The sequence below is a fragment of the Felis catus genome, chromosome D1 (assembly GCF_018350175.1).
Source record: "Felis catus isolate Fca126 chromosome D1, F.catus_Fca126_mat1.0, whole genome shotgun sequence".
Classification (NCBI taxonomy): domain Eukaryota; kingdom Metazoa; phylum Chordata; class Mammalia; order Carnivora; family Felidae; genus Felis; species Felis catus.
The window spans coordinates 58748482-58762508 of record NC_058377.1 but is presented as its reverse complement, the minus strand read 5'-3'; the positions used below and the strand labels follow the sequence as shown (position 1 = coordinate 58762508).

The window sequence follows — 14027 nt, the reverse complement described above, 5'->3', positions numbered from 1 at the left end:
TTTTACCATGCACACCTCTGCTCAAGACCCTTCTATGGCTCCCCCTGCCCTATAAAATAAGCCCCACATTCTAACATGACATTCTAGGCCCTTCACCTCATGACTCCTGCTAGCCTCCCTGACCTCATCAGTTTCACTATGTCAGACACTCTTTGTTCCAAACACAACATGTATATGCATTTTTCCAGAATTCATCAGGTTCTTTTAGCAACTTCACACTTCTGAATGTGTTCTTCCCTCTGCTTTCAGCCTTCTCCCCTTTTCTCTGCCTGATAAACTCAAATTTGCTCTTTAAACCCCAGCTCAAAAACCCACTTCCTCCTGCCATCAGGTCAAACTTAATGCTCTTTCACAGACTTGTTCAGTTATTGATGACAGCACTATGTTCCGGCTGACTAGACTTCTATCTAGTTATGTCTTTCTCAACTCCCCTTTCTTTCAAGTCTGGCCCAGCTGGACTGCTTTTTTACTATGTGACCTTGGGCAAGTCACTTTACCTTCTCTGGAGCTCTCCCTGGGCCTCCAGGCTGGGTTAAGTGCTCTCTGTTGAGAGTTTTTCAGCACTTATATGTATGTTGATAATCATGATGTATCCCGTGATTCTGTAACTATCTTCTGCCAGACTATGAGTCCCTTGCTGTCAAGGAAACCTGCTAGATTCCTTGTAGCCAAATTGTCTCTGTATTCCCAATGCTCACCATTCCAGAAATCCTTATATGGCACAAGCAAATTTAATCCCAATTCCATTTTTGCAAGTATGGAGACTGGGCCCGAAGAGGCACAGAGATTTGCCCAAGGACATGAACCAGTTTCAGGGCTTTTTCCTCTGCCCTCCCCCAAGTCCTTGGGCCAGCCTACTCTCTGGACCAGAGAGCGGGCCAGCACCAGGCCTCACCTGTTGCTGTCCCATGGGCTTTCAAGGTAGAAGATACCAGATGCTCAGTTTTACTTCCCTCCTGGCTGCAGAGTGCTGAGAGCAACTGTCAGATCTCAGGCACTTCCGTTGTACTCAGAGCCAGGCTTCCTTTTCACTCCTTCCGTGGGTAGCAAACAAACCAAGGGCCACACACAGCCTCTGTGCCAGCTCCTGGGGAGTTCTGTTTCTCCTTAGGGGCCGAGCCCAGCTTTGTGGTGGACTCTCCCTAAAGATAGTCTCTAGCCTTGGAGTTTGTGGCAAAAAAGCCTCATTACCCAAAACCCTGGGAGATTGGAGTCTGGACCTTGATGAAATGTCATATGACCTGCATGGGTTGGGGAAGTCTCACGTGAGGAAACTTCTACAGAATCATAAACTCTTAGAATCCTTGATGGAAACTATTCATTTTGCAGATAGGGACACTGCGATCCAAAAAGGAGTTTTCCCAGAGCAGAAACCCAGTGGTATACCGGAGAGCATTTATTTGTAGGACAGCTTGAACTAAATGGTCCCAATCTGTGTTGCTCTTAAGTGCTTTTGTCAATGTAATACTGCTTTGTTTTTCTATCTCCCTTCTGCTGGCCCATCAGGTGCTTCTCTCTCAGGACCTGCTTGCAAGAGGAACTTCTCACCCCCAAGGTGGCTGACAGCTAACCTGTGAACTGTTTACAACAAGATCACCAAAGGCGCAATACTAATGTGTAAAATATGAGTAAATGGGCTCAGATCAAGTGCCTGAGGGACATCTTTGGGACATCCAGGAGACTTTTATGCTTAAAGTTTGGTTTCTTTTCTTTATTATTATTATTATTATTATTTAAATGTTTATTTGAGAGAGAGAGAGAGAGAGCAGGGGAGGGGCAGAAGTGGGGGGGGGGGGCACAGAGGATCCGAAGTGGGCTCTGTGCTGACAGCAGAGTCCAATATGGGAATCAAACTTACAAACCATGAGATCATGACCTGAGCCAGAGTTGGACGCTTAACCAACTGAGGCACCCAGGTGCCCCCTTTTCTTTTTTACTAAGAGAGAGAGAGAGGACATGCAAGCAGGGAAGAGGAGCAGAGAGAATCTTAAGTAGGCTCCTCGCTGAGAGCAGAGCTCAGCTCAGGGCTCAATCCCATGATCCTGGGATCATGACCTGAGCCAAAATCAAGAGTCAGATGTTCAACTTACTGAGCCACCCAGGTACCCCTTAAAGTTTGGTTTCTGCAGTCTTTCCTCAACAGAGAGAAAAGTCCAGGGACAAAGACAGGGCTTGGGAATATATTTTCACTGCTCTTTATCAGTCTTTCTCCCCAGCTCACATTCAATCCACATGTGCTTGGAGGGTGCTTTTGGAAGAAAGACAATAATTTCATCTCTACTTCTCTCATTTTGGTAACTTATATCATCCCGAAAACAAGGAGGGTTCAACCCGCAGTCAAATTCAGAAATCATTTCCTCCATCTATTCTTTTTCTTACAATTTTTATTGGGCTCATGCCAGATTAGTGCTTGGTGTATGAAGATCCAACAGGGTCTTGTCTTCAGGGGACTCACTACCTGAGGCCAGAGACAGACATGTAAAGAAATCCTACATTGCACTGTGTCATGTGCCCAGGTGAGAGAGTGACCAGGTTTCTCATGGAAGAAGGTGCTTTCCCAGGATCTTGAAGGATGAATTCACCGGAGAAGGGAGGGAAGAGCTTCAAGGAGCTCTCTATATTTCGACCACCAGAGCCTGCCATCAAGCAGACCACTCCTAGATCCGACTCCCTGGCTTCTGCACAACCTTTTGCCTTTTCCCCAGGCTTTATTTACTCACTTTGTTGGTCAACAAATCTATCGTGCTCTTCATCTGTGATGGTGCTATACTGGGCCCTGTGGACTCTTGGCCTCAAGGAGACCCCAGCAGAGACAGTGACTACACAGTGTGGACAGGGTGTTTGTTGGGGGGAGGACAGAACTGGAGAGCCAGCAAAGTCACCTGAGCTATTCTGGGAGGTCAGGGAAGACTCTGCAGAAAGAGACTTATGACCTGAAATCTGAGATGTGGAATTTTCTTTGATCCTCCTGACATTCCTCTAAGGTAGGTCTTATTTTCTCCATTGTAGAGGTGATAAAAATGTCAGTGCCTTACCCAAGATCATATGGTTAGTAAGTGGGGTGGGGAGTATCCACCCCTGGGCACCCAGCAGTGGAGTCAGAGGGGGGCACCACTGGAAGGCTGGGCCTAGGGAAATGGAGGGAGGTGGGATGTTCAGAGGCATGGAGGGAGGAACAGAAGCTGAAAGTCCGGAGCTGGGTGAAACCAGCAGGACATGCCATCTTCCCTACACACAGGGGAGCAGAGGAGGGGATAGAAATTCCCAACAGGACATCAGTTCATGGCTTCAGAACAGCAGAGCTGGCTCAGTCCTTGGACCCCATCTCATTCAGCCCTCATGAAACTGAGGATCATCCAGAGCAAATGATGAGGACACACAGCATCACAGCGGCTGGCCCTGGACTGGAACCGGAGCTCTGTCCCCTAGCCCAAGGCTCCATGCACAGCCCTGGCTGGCACTACATCATTTAATCTAATCTACATTTACTTATGTGCACTCTGGATCAGACACTCTTCCAGGCACCATGGGGACCATAGGGATCCTCCCCACCTCTGCTGTCAGGGGCTTACAGGAGCTTAGCTGGAATGGGTAGTCAGATCCGGTTTACAGATTCCATGCAGCGTATAAGAAGTAGGGTGGCAGCAGACATAAATAGAGTGGTAGGGAGTGTGGTGAGGAGGACATTAGTGTCCAAGTGTCCTGGGCAAGTCCTTAGACCTCAGTTCTCCCATCTGTTCCAAGAAGGGACCGTACTCAACAATGTCTGAGGTCTCTCGGTTTAGGCAGTCAGGCCTCTACCCACGCCTGCCTTGCAGGGGTTGGGGGGTGGGCTGGGTGGTGGGAGCAGAGGAAGTGGCTTGAGCTGCTTGACCCATTACCAACAGAGAAATCACAGACTCAGCTCTCAGACATCTGGGAGGCGTTGGGCAGCTGGAGTATTTTTAGAAGGCCAGAGGCAGACATGACCGGAATCCTGGGCGTTGCTGAGCCAAAGAAGCTGGGAGGCCAGCAGAGGGTAAATCAAGAAAGGTGGCCCCAAGAGCTGGTTCTTACTTCATCAAGGTCAGCTGGCCTTCCCTGTCCCTGGAGGCCAGTGCTCAGGCCTGTTGTGTTCAAGTTCTGGTGTCCCTGAGGTGCCATTGATCACTGATTGGCTTCCTTCTGGGTAGTCAGGTGCAAAACTGGCCTCAGGGGAAGGATGTTTGTCTGCAGCACTTGCCTCCTTTAATTCCTTCAGCTAGCTGAGTGCTTTCTGTGGTCCAGGTGAGCTGCTGGGCCCTAAGGATATGGAAAGAAAGAAAGCAACCTGGGAGGCTCAGTGCTCAGATTCCTTAAAGAGGTAGGGGTGGGGGAGGGACAGGGGCACAGACTGTAGTAACACCCTGAGATCACTCTGGCAGAGGAGGACATGTGGCTCTAGGGGAGCTTGGAGGAGGCCTTTTGGCTTCCCAGGCCTGCTACAAAGACCAGATGATTATCTGTGGATGAAAATGTAAGCTGCAAACTAGGCGGCAAGCTCTGGATTATAACTACAGGGTGATTATCAGTCTTTTCTAGAGCCATACCTTTTCCTTTTGCATTATTTCTGAAAAATGATGTCTCAGAATTAGAGTAAAGGGTAAGATGATCTTTTCAGCTCTGGACCTATTACCATGGCAGCTCTAACAAACAGATGCTCCTGCCCCCTTCCCCTCAACACATTCCCACCAGTCCCTCCTGGCAAGTCCCTTCCATGATATTACAGATGAAGACCCAAGGCCCAGAAAGGGGCATGTCCAGCTCAGGATCCCTCAGGAAGGACTCTGACCTCTGTCTAGAACCTGCAGATGTCCACGTGGTCAAAACCATGGGAAAGACACTCCCAAGCCCCATCACAGGGCAAGGGCTGAGGTGTGGGGTGAGCAGAGGGCAGGAGTCCAGCCCCACACTGTGCCCATCACAACAGACTCTGCAGTTTAGACCTGGTCTGTTCCCACCCCCTCCCCATCTGTCCTTCCAGCCCAGCATTTCTCAAACAAGGCTCTTCAGTTTCTTTCTTTTTTTTTTTTTCCAGGCTCCTCAGTTTCTTGAGGGTTTCCAGACTTAGTCATGAATGTCTACAAATTTTCTACCTGAATATTTATCTATTTATTTGAGAGAGAGAGAGAGAGAGAGAGAGAAAGAAAGAAAGAGAGAATCTCAAACAGATTCCATGCTCAGGGTGGAGCCCAATATGGGGCTCGATCCCAAGACCCTGGGATCATGACCTGAACCGAAATCAAGAGTCAGACACTCACTAACTGAGCCACTCAGGCTCCCCACTTTCTGAATTTTTAAATGTAGTACCTTCAGTTTAATGATAAGCTAAACAAATTAATAGGGTATTTTGGCTTAGTTGGAACGCAGGGCATCAAATAAAAGAAGCTGCTCTAAGTGTCAGTGCCTGTGTCTGGGTTTATCAGCAAACGTGTGCCAAAGAATCGCCTAAAGTGACCACATTTGATTTCAGTGCAGTATCTCAAGCTGACTTAATTAAGTTGGAGATTCACTGCTCTACTAAAATGCTTATTTCTTTCCTGCAAGATTCTGGACTCTGAAGAGAAAGACTTCAGTTGGGGTCAGATGGCCTGGGTTCTAATTTTGTCTCTGTTCCCAGCTCACTGAATAGACTTGAACAACTCCTTACTTGAGTCTAGGTCTGGGTCTAGGTTTCTTCACTTGTAAAATGGTTAGTTTGGGTAAGAGTCCCCAGGGCTCTCTCCATGTGACAGGATTCCAAATGGTGATGAGCTACCTTTTTATCTCCACCCCAGCCCCTACTCCCCACCCACCACATACCACACCTACCCCAGTGCAGCCCTGGGCTTCTGGGTGGAGACATAGGCAGAGAAGTGGAGCATCCAAGAAGGCAGGTATCAGGCAAAGATAAAGGACACAGCCCAAGGGGGTTTGGAGGTCATCAGGAAGAAAGATACTAGGCCAAAGAGAGCTCTTAACAACCAGCCAAACTATCAGCTAAGACATAACCTAAAAAGCCTGGAGACTTCTTCCAGGGTGGTGGGATTCCACATCCTGGGCTCCTATAAGGCCTGGAGCTTAGCTCTCACTTGTGTGGGGTTCTCCTCTGAGGCTCCCCAGCAGGCCATACCCCATCCCACCCTATTCATCCCTCCATCAAGGGACCTGAGCCACCCTCTCTTCTCCCTGCCCCCTTCCCTGCTCACACTGGGGCCTCAGGGCACAGGGTTCCCTAGGCAGTGCTGAAGCTACCTTCTCTGACTGGCCCACCTTCCTCCATCTACCCCTTGGACCTGCGCATCTCCCATAGATTGCCTAGATTTCAAATTGGGAGCCTTCTCTGTCAGGAAGCCTTCCCAGATCCTCCATTCAGGCAGGGTCAGGGCCTTCATCCCTCACCCCATAGTCTGTATTAACCTCTGTCTCTGTGGCTGATCCATTGTAAGTGTTTTCTGCCCATCTCTCCCTCTAGACTCTCTGCTGCCTGTGTTAACTCAGACATTGTGGAGATGATATTTTAAAAAATTGCATAAAATGACATAAAAATGACATAAAAAAAGCTAAGAGCTTTTTAATTTAACAAAATTTTTCAGAAATCAGCTCTATGCTGGGCACTGCTTTGTGACAAGCTGTGTTCAAGGTTAACTCTGGCCCTCGGGCCTTTTTCATCAGAGTTGTTCTGGTGTAAACTTGCTGTTTGCCCCCCCAGGGCTGGGAGTAGGGGGTCTGCCTTGCTTGGTAGAAGGTTCGAAGCTCTGTCTCTAGGCCAGGGAATTTTAAGTCTGGTAGAGCTGCTGGAGTAGGAGGAAGTGTCTGCAGGTCCCCTGACCTTGGGCCCCAGGCCTGCCTGCCCTCCAAGTCCACGTTCACCAGAGCCTTGGCGGGCTCTTGGTAGTTTGAGGACTGGATAAATGAATCTGGGCACCCTATTGTCCTGACCCATCAATTTGTCCTGTCTTGTCATCCTTTACCTGAAAGGGTTTCCTGGGGACACAGGCTAGAGAAGTGGGTGGGAGCACTGTCAGATGGGAGAGGAGAACAGAATAAGGTGGATGAGACCAAGGGCGGGTATATGGGTGGGGAAATGCCTGGGGGTAGGTGAAGCATCCTCACTAGATGTGAGCCACTAGAAGTGGCTGCCTCTTCACCTGGGTGTGGCACCATCCTAACTTTCAGTAACTTGATCCCCATCCCAGCCCACCTGAAGAGGCTTCAGAGCCCAGAGGTCATAGGTCATCACTGCCCAGTCCCAAGGGGGTCTGTTCTTAGCACCCCAGCCCAGCGGAAAGAGCACTGGGCAGTGAGTCAGGAAAGTATATGACTTTGGGCAGAAGATTCACGTCTTCTCTGTGAACCTCATTTTCCCCATCTGTACACTGAAAAAATGGACTTTGTAACCCCTAGAAGCGCTCCAGTCAGGACAGTGTATAGGCGGGATGAAGTAGAAGAAATTGTCCTTGTGTGCAGAGTGCTGGCTTGATGCTCCCATATCTCTCATCCCATCTAATCTCACAGCCACAGAGTAAGAAAGAAATAACTCTGCCCAAGTACAGCTAACAGAAGTGAGGGCACAGGCTGCTTTGACCCCTTCGAAAACCACACCTTTGGGCAGGGAGGGCCTTTGAATTGAAGTGAGGCTACCAAATTTTTGCTCTAGGCAAAGAAGAGTGCCTTGGATATGTTTTGTTTTTGTGGTAAAATATATAACAAAAAATTACCATGTTAACCATGTTCATATGTACAATTCAGTGGCATTAAGTACATTTATGATGTTGTATAACCATCACTGCTATATATTTTCAGAACTTTTCCATCATTCCAAACAGAATCTCTGTACCCATCAAACAATAACAATAACTCTCCGTTCCTCCTCCCACCCCGGTGCCTGGTACCCTGTTGTTCTACTTTCTGCCTGTTCTAGAACCTCATGTAGGTGACATCATCCTATATTTGCCCTTTTTTTGGTCTGGCTTATTTCGCTTAGCGTAGTGTTTTCAAGATTCATCCATGTTGCAACACGTGTCAGAACTCCCTTCCTTTTGAAGGCTGGATAGTATTCCATTGTGCGGCTTGACCACATTTTGTTTATCCTTTCATCTTGTTTTCATCTTACGGCTCTTGTGAACATTGCGGCTATGAACACGGGTATACAAATCTCTGTTTGAGTCTCGGCTTTCAATTCTTTTGGGTATATACCTAGAAGTGAAATTGCTGGATCATATGATAATTCTAAGTTTAACTCTTTGAGGAACCCCTGAACCTTTTTCACAGCAGCTGCACCATTTTACATTCTTGCCAGCAATGAGCAAGTGTTCCAATTTCTCCTGGGGACACAGGCCAGAGATACTTATTTTCCTTTTTATTATTTTATAGTAATAGCCACCCTACTGAGTGTGGTTGGCCTGAATTTTTTTTTTTCTTAGCAATTTTAGCTTCCAGAGTCCTTTTCTCAGAGAAAAAGTTACCCAAAGGCTACGTGAAGTCTGGGTGAGGGGTTGGCAGTGGTTAACTGGGGACAGGAGAGGCTGGTGAAGTATATGCCTGTGGAGGGTGCTCACATGTGAGACTACTCTCTCTTGCTCCTTCCTTCCCTGCCCTGCCCCACCCAGAGGTCCTTAAGGTCTTTATGAGGAACCTGGTGGCACAGTGTGAAATGTCCCTGACTCATGGTCACTGAAGTCACTTCCCTCCTGGGGTTCGAACTGGAGGAAGCCAAGTGTAACAGTGGCAGGAAGCTTCTCATTTTTTGTCCTTGGGGCAAGACTTTGCCAACCACCTTGGAGGAGGCCCTTTCTGCTTTGGCAGTCACTTGAGGCTATCAGATGTAAATAGGCCCTGGCAGAACAAAACAGGACCTTTGTGGTCTGATAAAGTCTGCCTTTCCCGGGATCCAAAGGGATGCAGAGCAAGGGAGAAAGGTAATCGTTTTTAGGGGACAGAGGAGCTTCCGGGTACAAATGGAAGAAGTCCCAGCCCCTGCCCTTGAGAGGTTCAGAATTGTTCGACTCTCTCCCGGGATAACCATCCCCAATAAGCACCACTGGTCAGTGAGAAAGGACCCTTGGATCCCCAAGAGGAATTCAGTGGTGTGGGAAAGGAGGCTTATGCTGGTGACAAAACTCAACTCTGCTGCTGAAGACCTAGAAGTCCCTTTGAACTTTCCTCCTGGAGAAAATTGCCTGAGCCCAGGAATGTGAATGAGAGCTGGGGCTTCAGAGTAATGCGGTCAAGGCTGTTGGGGCTTTGAGCAGGGAGGTGGAGCACTTGGTTGAAATGAGCTAGCCCCGAGGGTTTTGAGCAGTCCTATGAAGCAAGAGAAAAGGCCCCCAGAGGGGAAGATTGGACTTCCTTTTGATAAGATCTTGAAGGATCTCAGACAATTAATGGGAGAAAAAATGTGAGCATAATTTATGCCCTGAGCTGGGGGAGTGACCATACCAGTTACACATAGTTCTCAAGTTCTTGGCTTCTCTAGCTCCCCAGAAGTGGGGCAGGGTGAGGGGCACCAGGACGAGTATTATGCCTTTCTGAACTCAGGCCAGCTCAAGACAACCCGGGGGAATAAGAAGGGAAGTTTCTGGGCCTCTCTTTGCACGTTGGTTCCCTGCAAGTCCTTCTCAGATACACTTCAAGAGCTCCCCAGCTGTTCCTCATCCTCTGCATTCTACCATGGCCCCTGACTAGGACAGTATCCCAGGACAGCAGTCAAGTGCACGGGTTATTTTCTGTTCACACCCCCTTTCAAAATTTATCCAGCTTGTGCCCAGATCCCTCTGAATCTGACAGGGACACTGAACTCAGCTGACAGACTAAATTGACTTGAGAAGTTGATGGCAATAGTAGTTGCTTAATCCAGCCAATAGAGCTTCACAGATATCTCTTCCCCTATTCCATTCACATTTTACCAGGGATCTTACTCCAAAACACAAGTCTGAAAAATAGACTGTTGGAATGTACTACCTCATTTTGCAATTGTGCAAAGAAGGTGTGATTCCATTGGTGGGATTTTAGGCACCTTGAAAGGATGTTTGGGAAGATATTTTCTTAATAAATAGGCATCCTCTGCTAATCCATAGACAGTATTTTCTGCCTACAGGTGAGGGGCTAAACAGGCTAAGCCCCAGGTGTGACCTTCATTTCCACTTCTCTGGCCAAGATGCTAAATTCACGCTTCCCATGTGTCCTGAAGCAGGTTTTACCAGTCACCATGGCCATGTGCCTGGGCAATCAAATATGCCTAAGATGAAATCTTGATTATGCAAAAGGACTCTTTAGCCTGCAGTATTTTCCAGGCCCAGCACATAAATGAAAACATTTCTTTTTTTTTTTTTTAATGTGTATTTATTTTTGAGAGAGTGCAAGCAGGGGAGGGGCAGAGAGAGGGAGACAGAGGATCCGAAGCTGGCTCCACACTGACAGCAGCAAGCCCAATGTGGGGCTTAAACTCACATACCACAAGATCCTGACCTGAGCCAAAGTTGGACGCTCAACTGACTGAACCACCCAGGTGCCCTGAAAACATTTCTTCTTGACTACACTTAGAAGGAAAACAAAGACAAGCAGGATAAAGGGCACAATAAGAGGACAAAGCAAGAACCAAGGAACTGAATCTGAAAGGCCATCAAATCTTCATTCCATCAGCTTGTTCATTTACACTTTATATTTGCTAATTCATTGTTTCAACGAACCAATCTTCACTCAAAGAGTGAACAAGTCTTCATTCAATCAAATATCTCTTATTTACTAGAGCATCTAGTCAATTTCATTCATTCATTCATTCATTCAATCACTTTCTTTAACAAGTCAACCATCATCCATCCAACAAAGTACTAGGTTGTCTTTCAGTCTTCATTCATTCAACTATGTGTCCCAAATATCAAAGCTCAGGGCTGGAAGAGACCTCAAAGGCCACCTAGTTCAGCCAATTTAATCTAGTAGGAATCCTTTCCATTGCAGCCTTGTCAGGTAGTCACCTAGACTCTATCAAGCACCTCTAATAATGGAGAGCTCACTATCTTTAAAGGCTGCCTGGACAGTTGTGGGAAGCTTTGACTGGGAGAAAATATTTCTCAAGCTCCCTTGTAACACTCATCTGTTTCTGTGCTGCTTTCCAGGCCACCCAGAACAACTCAGCTCCTGTGCGCATCAGCACAGAGTGCATCAGCAGGTACAGAAGAAGATTGAAGATTGTGTCCCCTGGGCTCCTTCCTTTCCTCACCTGGCTGTAGTGGGAAATGTTCCCTCTTTGTTCCAGTCTCTCTCTTGTGGTCAGACAGGACTCACTTAGTCTAGAGCTCTCTCCTGGTTTGGGGAATGGAATGGGAGGTCACATTCTACGTGTGATGTGATCAGCTCTGTGGTAAGGAGACGATCACTTCCAGTTCTGAACAGACTAAGCCCTGGAGTGTTTCTCATGCCTGCTATTTTGCTGAAGGGGTCTCCCCTCATCCTGTTCCACATCCCCATCCCACTTTCACTACAGCTGAGCACCCTAAGGGCAGCTGGTCCATGGACCTGCTAAGACCTCAGGGTTGGCCTGACCCAAAGCTCTGCCCAAACAGCGGCAACAGGGATTAGGTGGGCCAGCCAGTCTTTCTCTGAGGTCTGAGGACAGAGTTAAGCCACTGGAAGCAGATGAGGCAGGAAGATGGAAAGAAGGGAGTAGGTAGATACTAGAGTCAATATAGGCCATGAGAAAGCAGAGGCCGAGGGAAGGAAATGATCCACTGCACCAGTCACGTCATGGGAGCAAGGGTCAGAGACAAACTGACCAATTTAAACAGAAAGATCATTTCTTCAAAGGGACTGTCGGTAACTTGCAGAAACTGGTTTCCAGTTACAGGGTGATTTAGTAGGGAGGTATATATTTGATTCTAAAGAATTATAGCACATGACAGGAAAACATATATTTGTTTCAGAAAATTTAAAACTTCCCTCCCCCCTGGCTTCCAAGGAAGACACATCCAGGTAGTTGGAAGGTTTTGGGTTTGCTGAGAACAAAGCCTTGTTCAGGATCACGATGGCCTTTCTTATACTAGATCACAGCCTCCTTACATTAAGGGTAAGGAAGAGAAGCCCAGAGCAAATGGTGCTACAAAGAAGACAGAGGTAAGAAAGGTGGGCATAGAGAAGACCCTGGAGAGGAGAGAGGCCTAGGGTCACTTGGAGGGACAAAGAACTACTTGATGCAAAATGCTTCTCCAGCTCTAGACCAAATCTTCAATACAACATCCATTTCTCACTAGAGCCTTGTGGTGAAGACAAACTCTGGGGTAATTAAGTGCCGAGGCTTGCTCCTCCAGGCAAGGCAGTCACACCTGGACTGCATTTTGAGACACTGTCCAGGTTTTTGATGGTAAATTCAATTCTCAGCTGAATTTGGGTTTCAATCTTTACCCTAAATTAAGAGCCAAATGTACTACATTGTACCTAGAGTTAACAATACAGTATTGTGCACTCAAAGTTTTGCTAAGAGGGTAAACTGCATGCTAAATGTTCTTGCCACTATAAAAAATAAAAAGCCAAACATGCCCCTCCCTCCCTGTCTCTGCCAAAGTGTCAGTGTAGGCTGATCCAGCCTGAGCAGAGATGGTCTTGGAATATTACTTCAAGACTAAAGGGAATTTGTGATTGTGAAGTCAACATTCTGGCATGACCCAGGATGGATTTTTCAGAAGGTATATTAATCAAGATCCCTTGTTTGTTTGTAAATCATGGGAATTCATTTCTAATACATTAAGCAAATCAAACAAACAAAACCCAAAGACATAAAAGGGAGGGTGGAATTACTGGCTCACAAGAATGTGAAACCCAAGAATACAGCTAGCTTCAGGAATGGTTAGATCCAGGCACACAAGTCAAGTCATCAGGAATTTGTCTCCATCTCACCACTTTGCCTTCCCCTGCTTTGGCTTCTCTCTCAGGATATGTTCCCCATCTAGTGGCAAATGACCCCCAAGAGCTCCATCCTGACATCATCAGCTCTACTGGAAAGAGCTTAATTTCTCCATGGTTCTGAGGAAATTACCAGGACTGAGTCTCGTGGGACTGACTGCTTATTTCCCCAACCCTGGAGGTGGGAGGGTGGGGTCAGCCACACAGGAACTCCTTGAATGGAGAGTGCAGGCAGGAAAGTCTCCCAAAGGAAATGAGGGTGCTGATACCAGAAATGGGAACAGCAAAACAGCAGTCAGTGAAAAATTGAGACATACACCCAATGAAGTGGGCTTAGGAGACTGATAAAAAAAAAAAAAAAAAAAAAAAGCAAACCCAAATTTCCTTGTGTGACCCCAGGCTGGAAATTGATGTTTAATCCAGCCATGAAGGATGCATGATTTATTAGGAAGCTAGAATGTCTCCAGGAAGGGCAGAGGTGGACTAGATACCCTTGGTTGATTTGTCCTCCCCCTCTCTCCCCTTTTAGCCTTAGCTTCAGAGACAGGATTTCCTGGAGCTGGAGCCGCTGAAGCCTCTGGTCAAGGCCACATGCTACCATAAAGGAGAGAGATTTGCGGAGAGTGCAGCCCCAGGGACAAGAGAAGAATATGCTGACTGTGGTTGCAGCTTCCCTCTGAAATGTTGCAGGGTGTGGTGGGAGTGAGGGAGAGAAATAACAAAGAATAAGAGGCTTTAGGCTCTAGTAGTAGGAATCAAACAAATTCAAAGCCACAAATCAATGCCTTCGTCGCTGCAAGAGTGACCAGTGCCACATAAAGGGGTATGCAGTGAACTGGGAAGGTGTCAAGATTCGTACGACTTACAGACCGTGGAAAGGAGGCAAGTGCTCTCCACATGTGCTAAGAGTGAAGAGATCTGTGCTATGAGCCATGAGCCTTGGGCCAAGAAGTGCTTGATGACAGCTTGGAGAATCTGGCCCTGTTAGAACAGCTGCGACAGAGAGAGAGACCTTATTGAAAAGGGCAGAAATTCCCTGGATTTCCTATGCTGGATATCTTCTTTTTTTTTTAATTGAAAAAAATTTTTTTTTATTTTGAGACAGACAGAGTGGAGGAGGAACAGAGAGATGG

At 47.2% G+C, this 14027-nt stretch overlaps 1 protein-coding gene across 1 annotated transcript in view; it reads right to left on the bottom strand.

Annotated features, from left to right (window-relative positions):
• FCHSD2 (FCH and double SH3 domains 2) overlaps positions 1–1003 on the bottom strand; it is a 298964-nt gene extending 297961 nt beyond the window's left edge. The window contains exon 1 of the mRNA XM_019811869.2: positions 896–1003. Within this exon, the coding sequence (XP_019667428.1) occupies positions 896–910 (15 nt within the window). The 5' untranslated portion in view covers positions 911–1003. The remainder of the gene's footprint in view (positions 1–895) is intronic.
• Positions 1004–14027: the final 13024 nt, after the last annotated feature.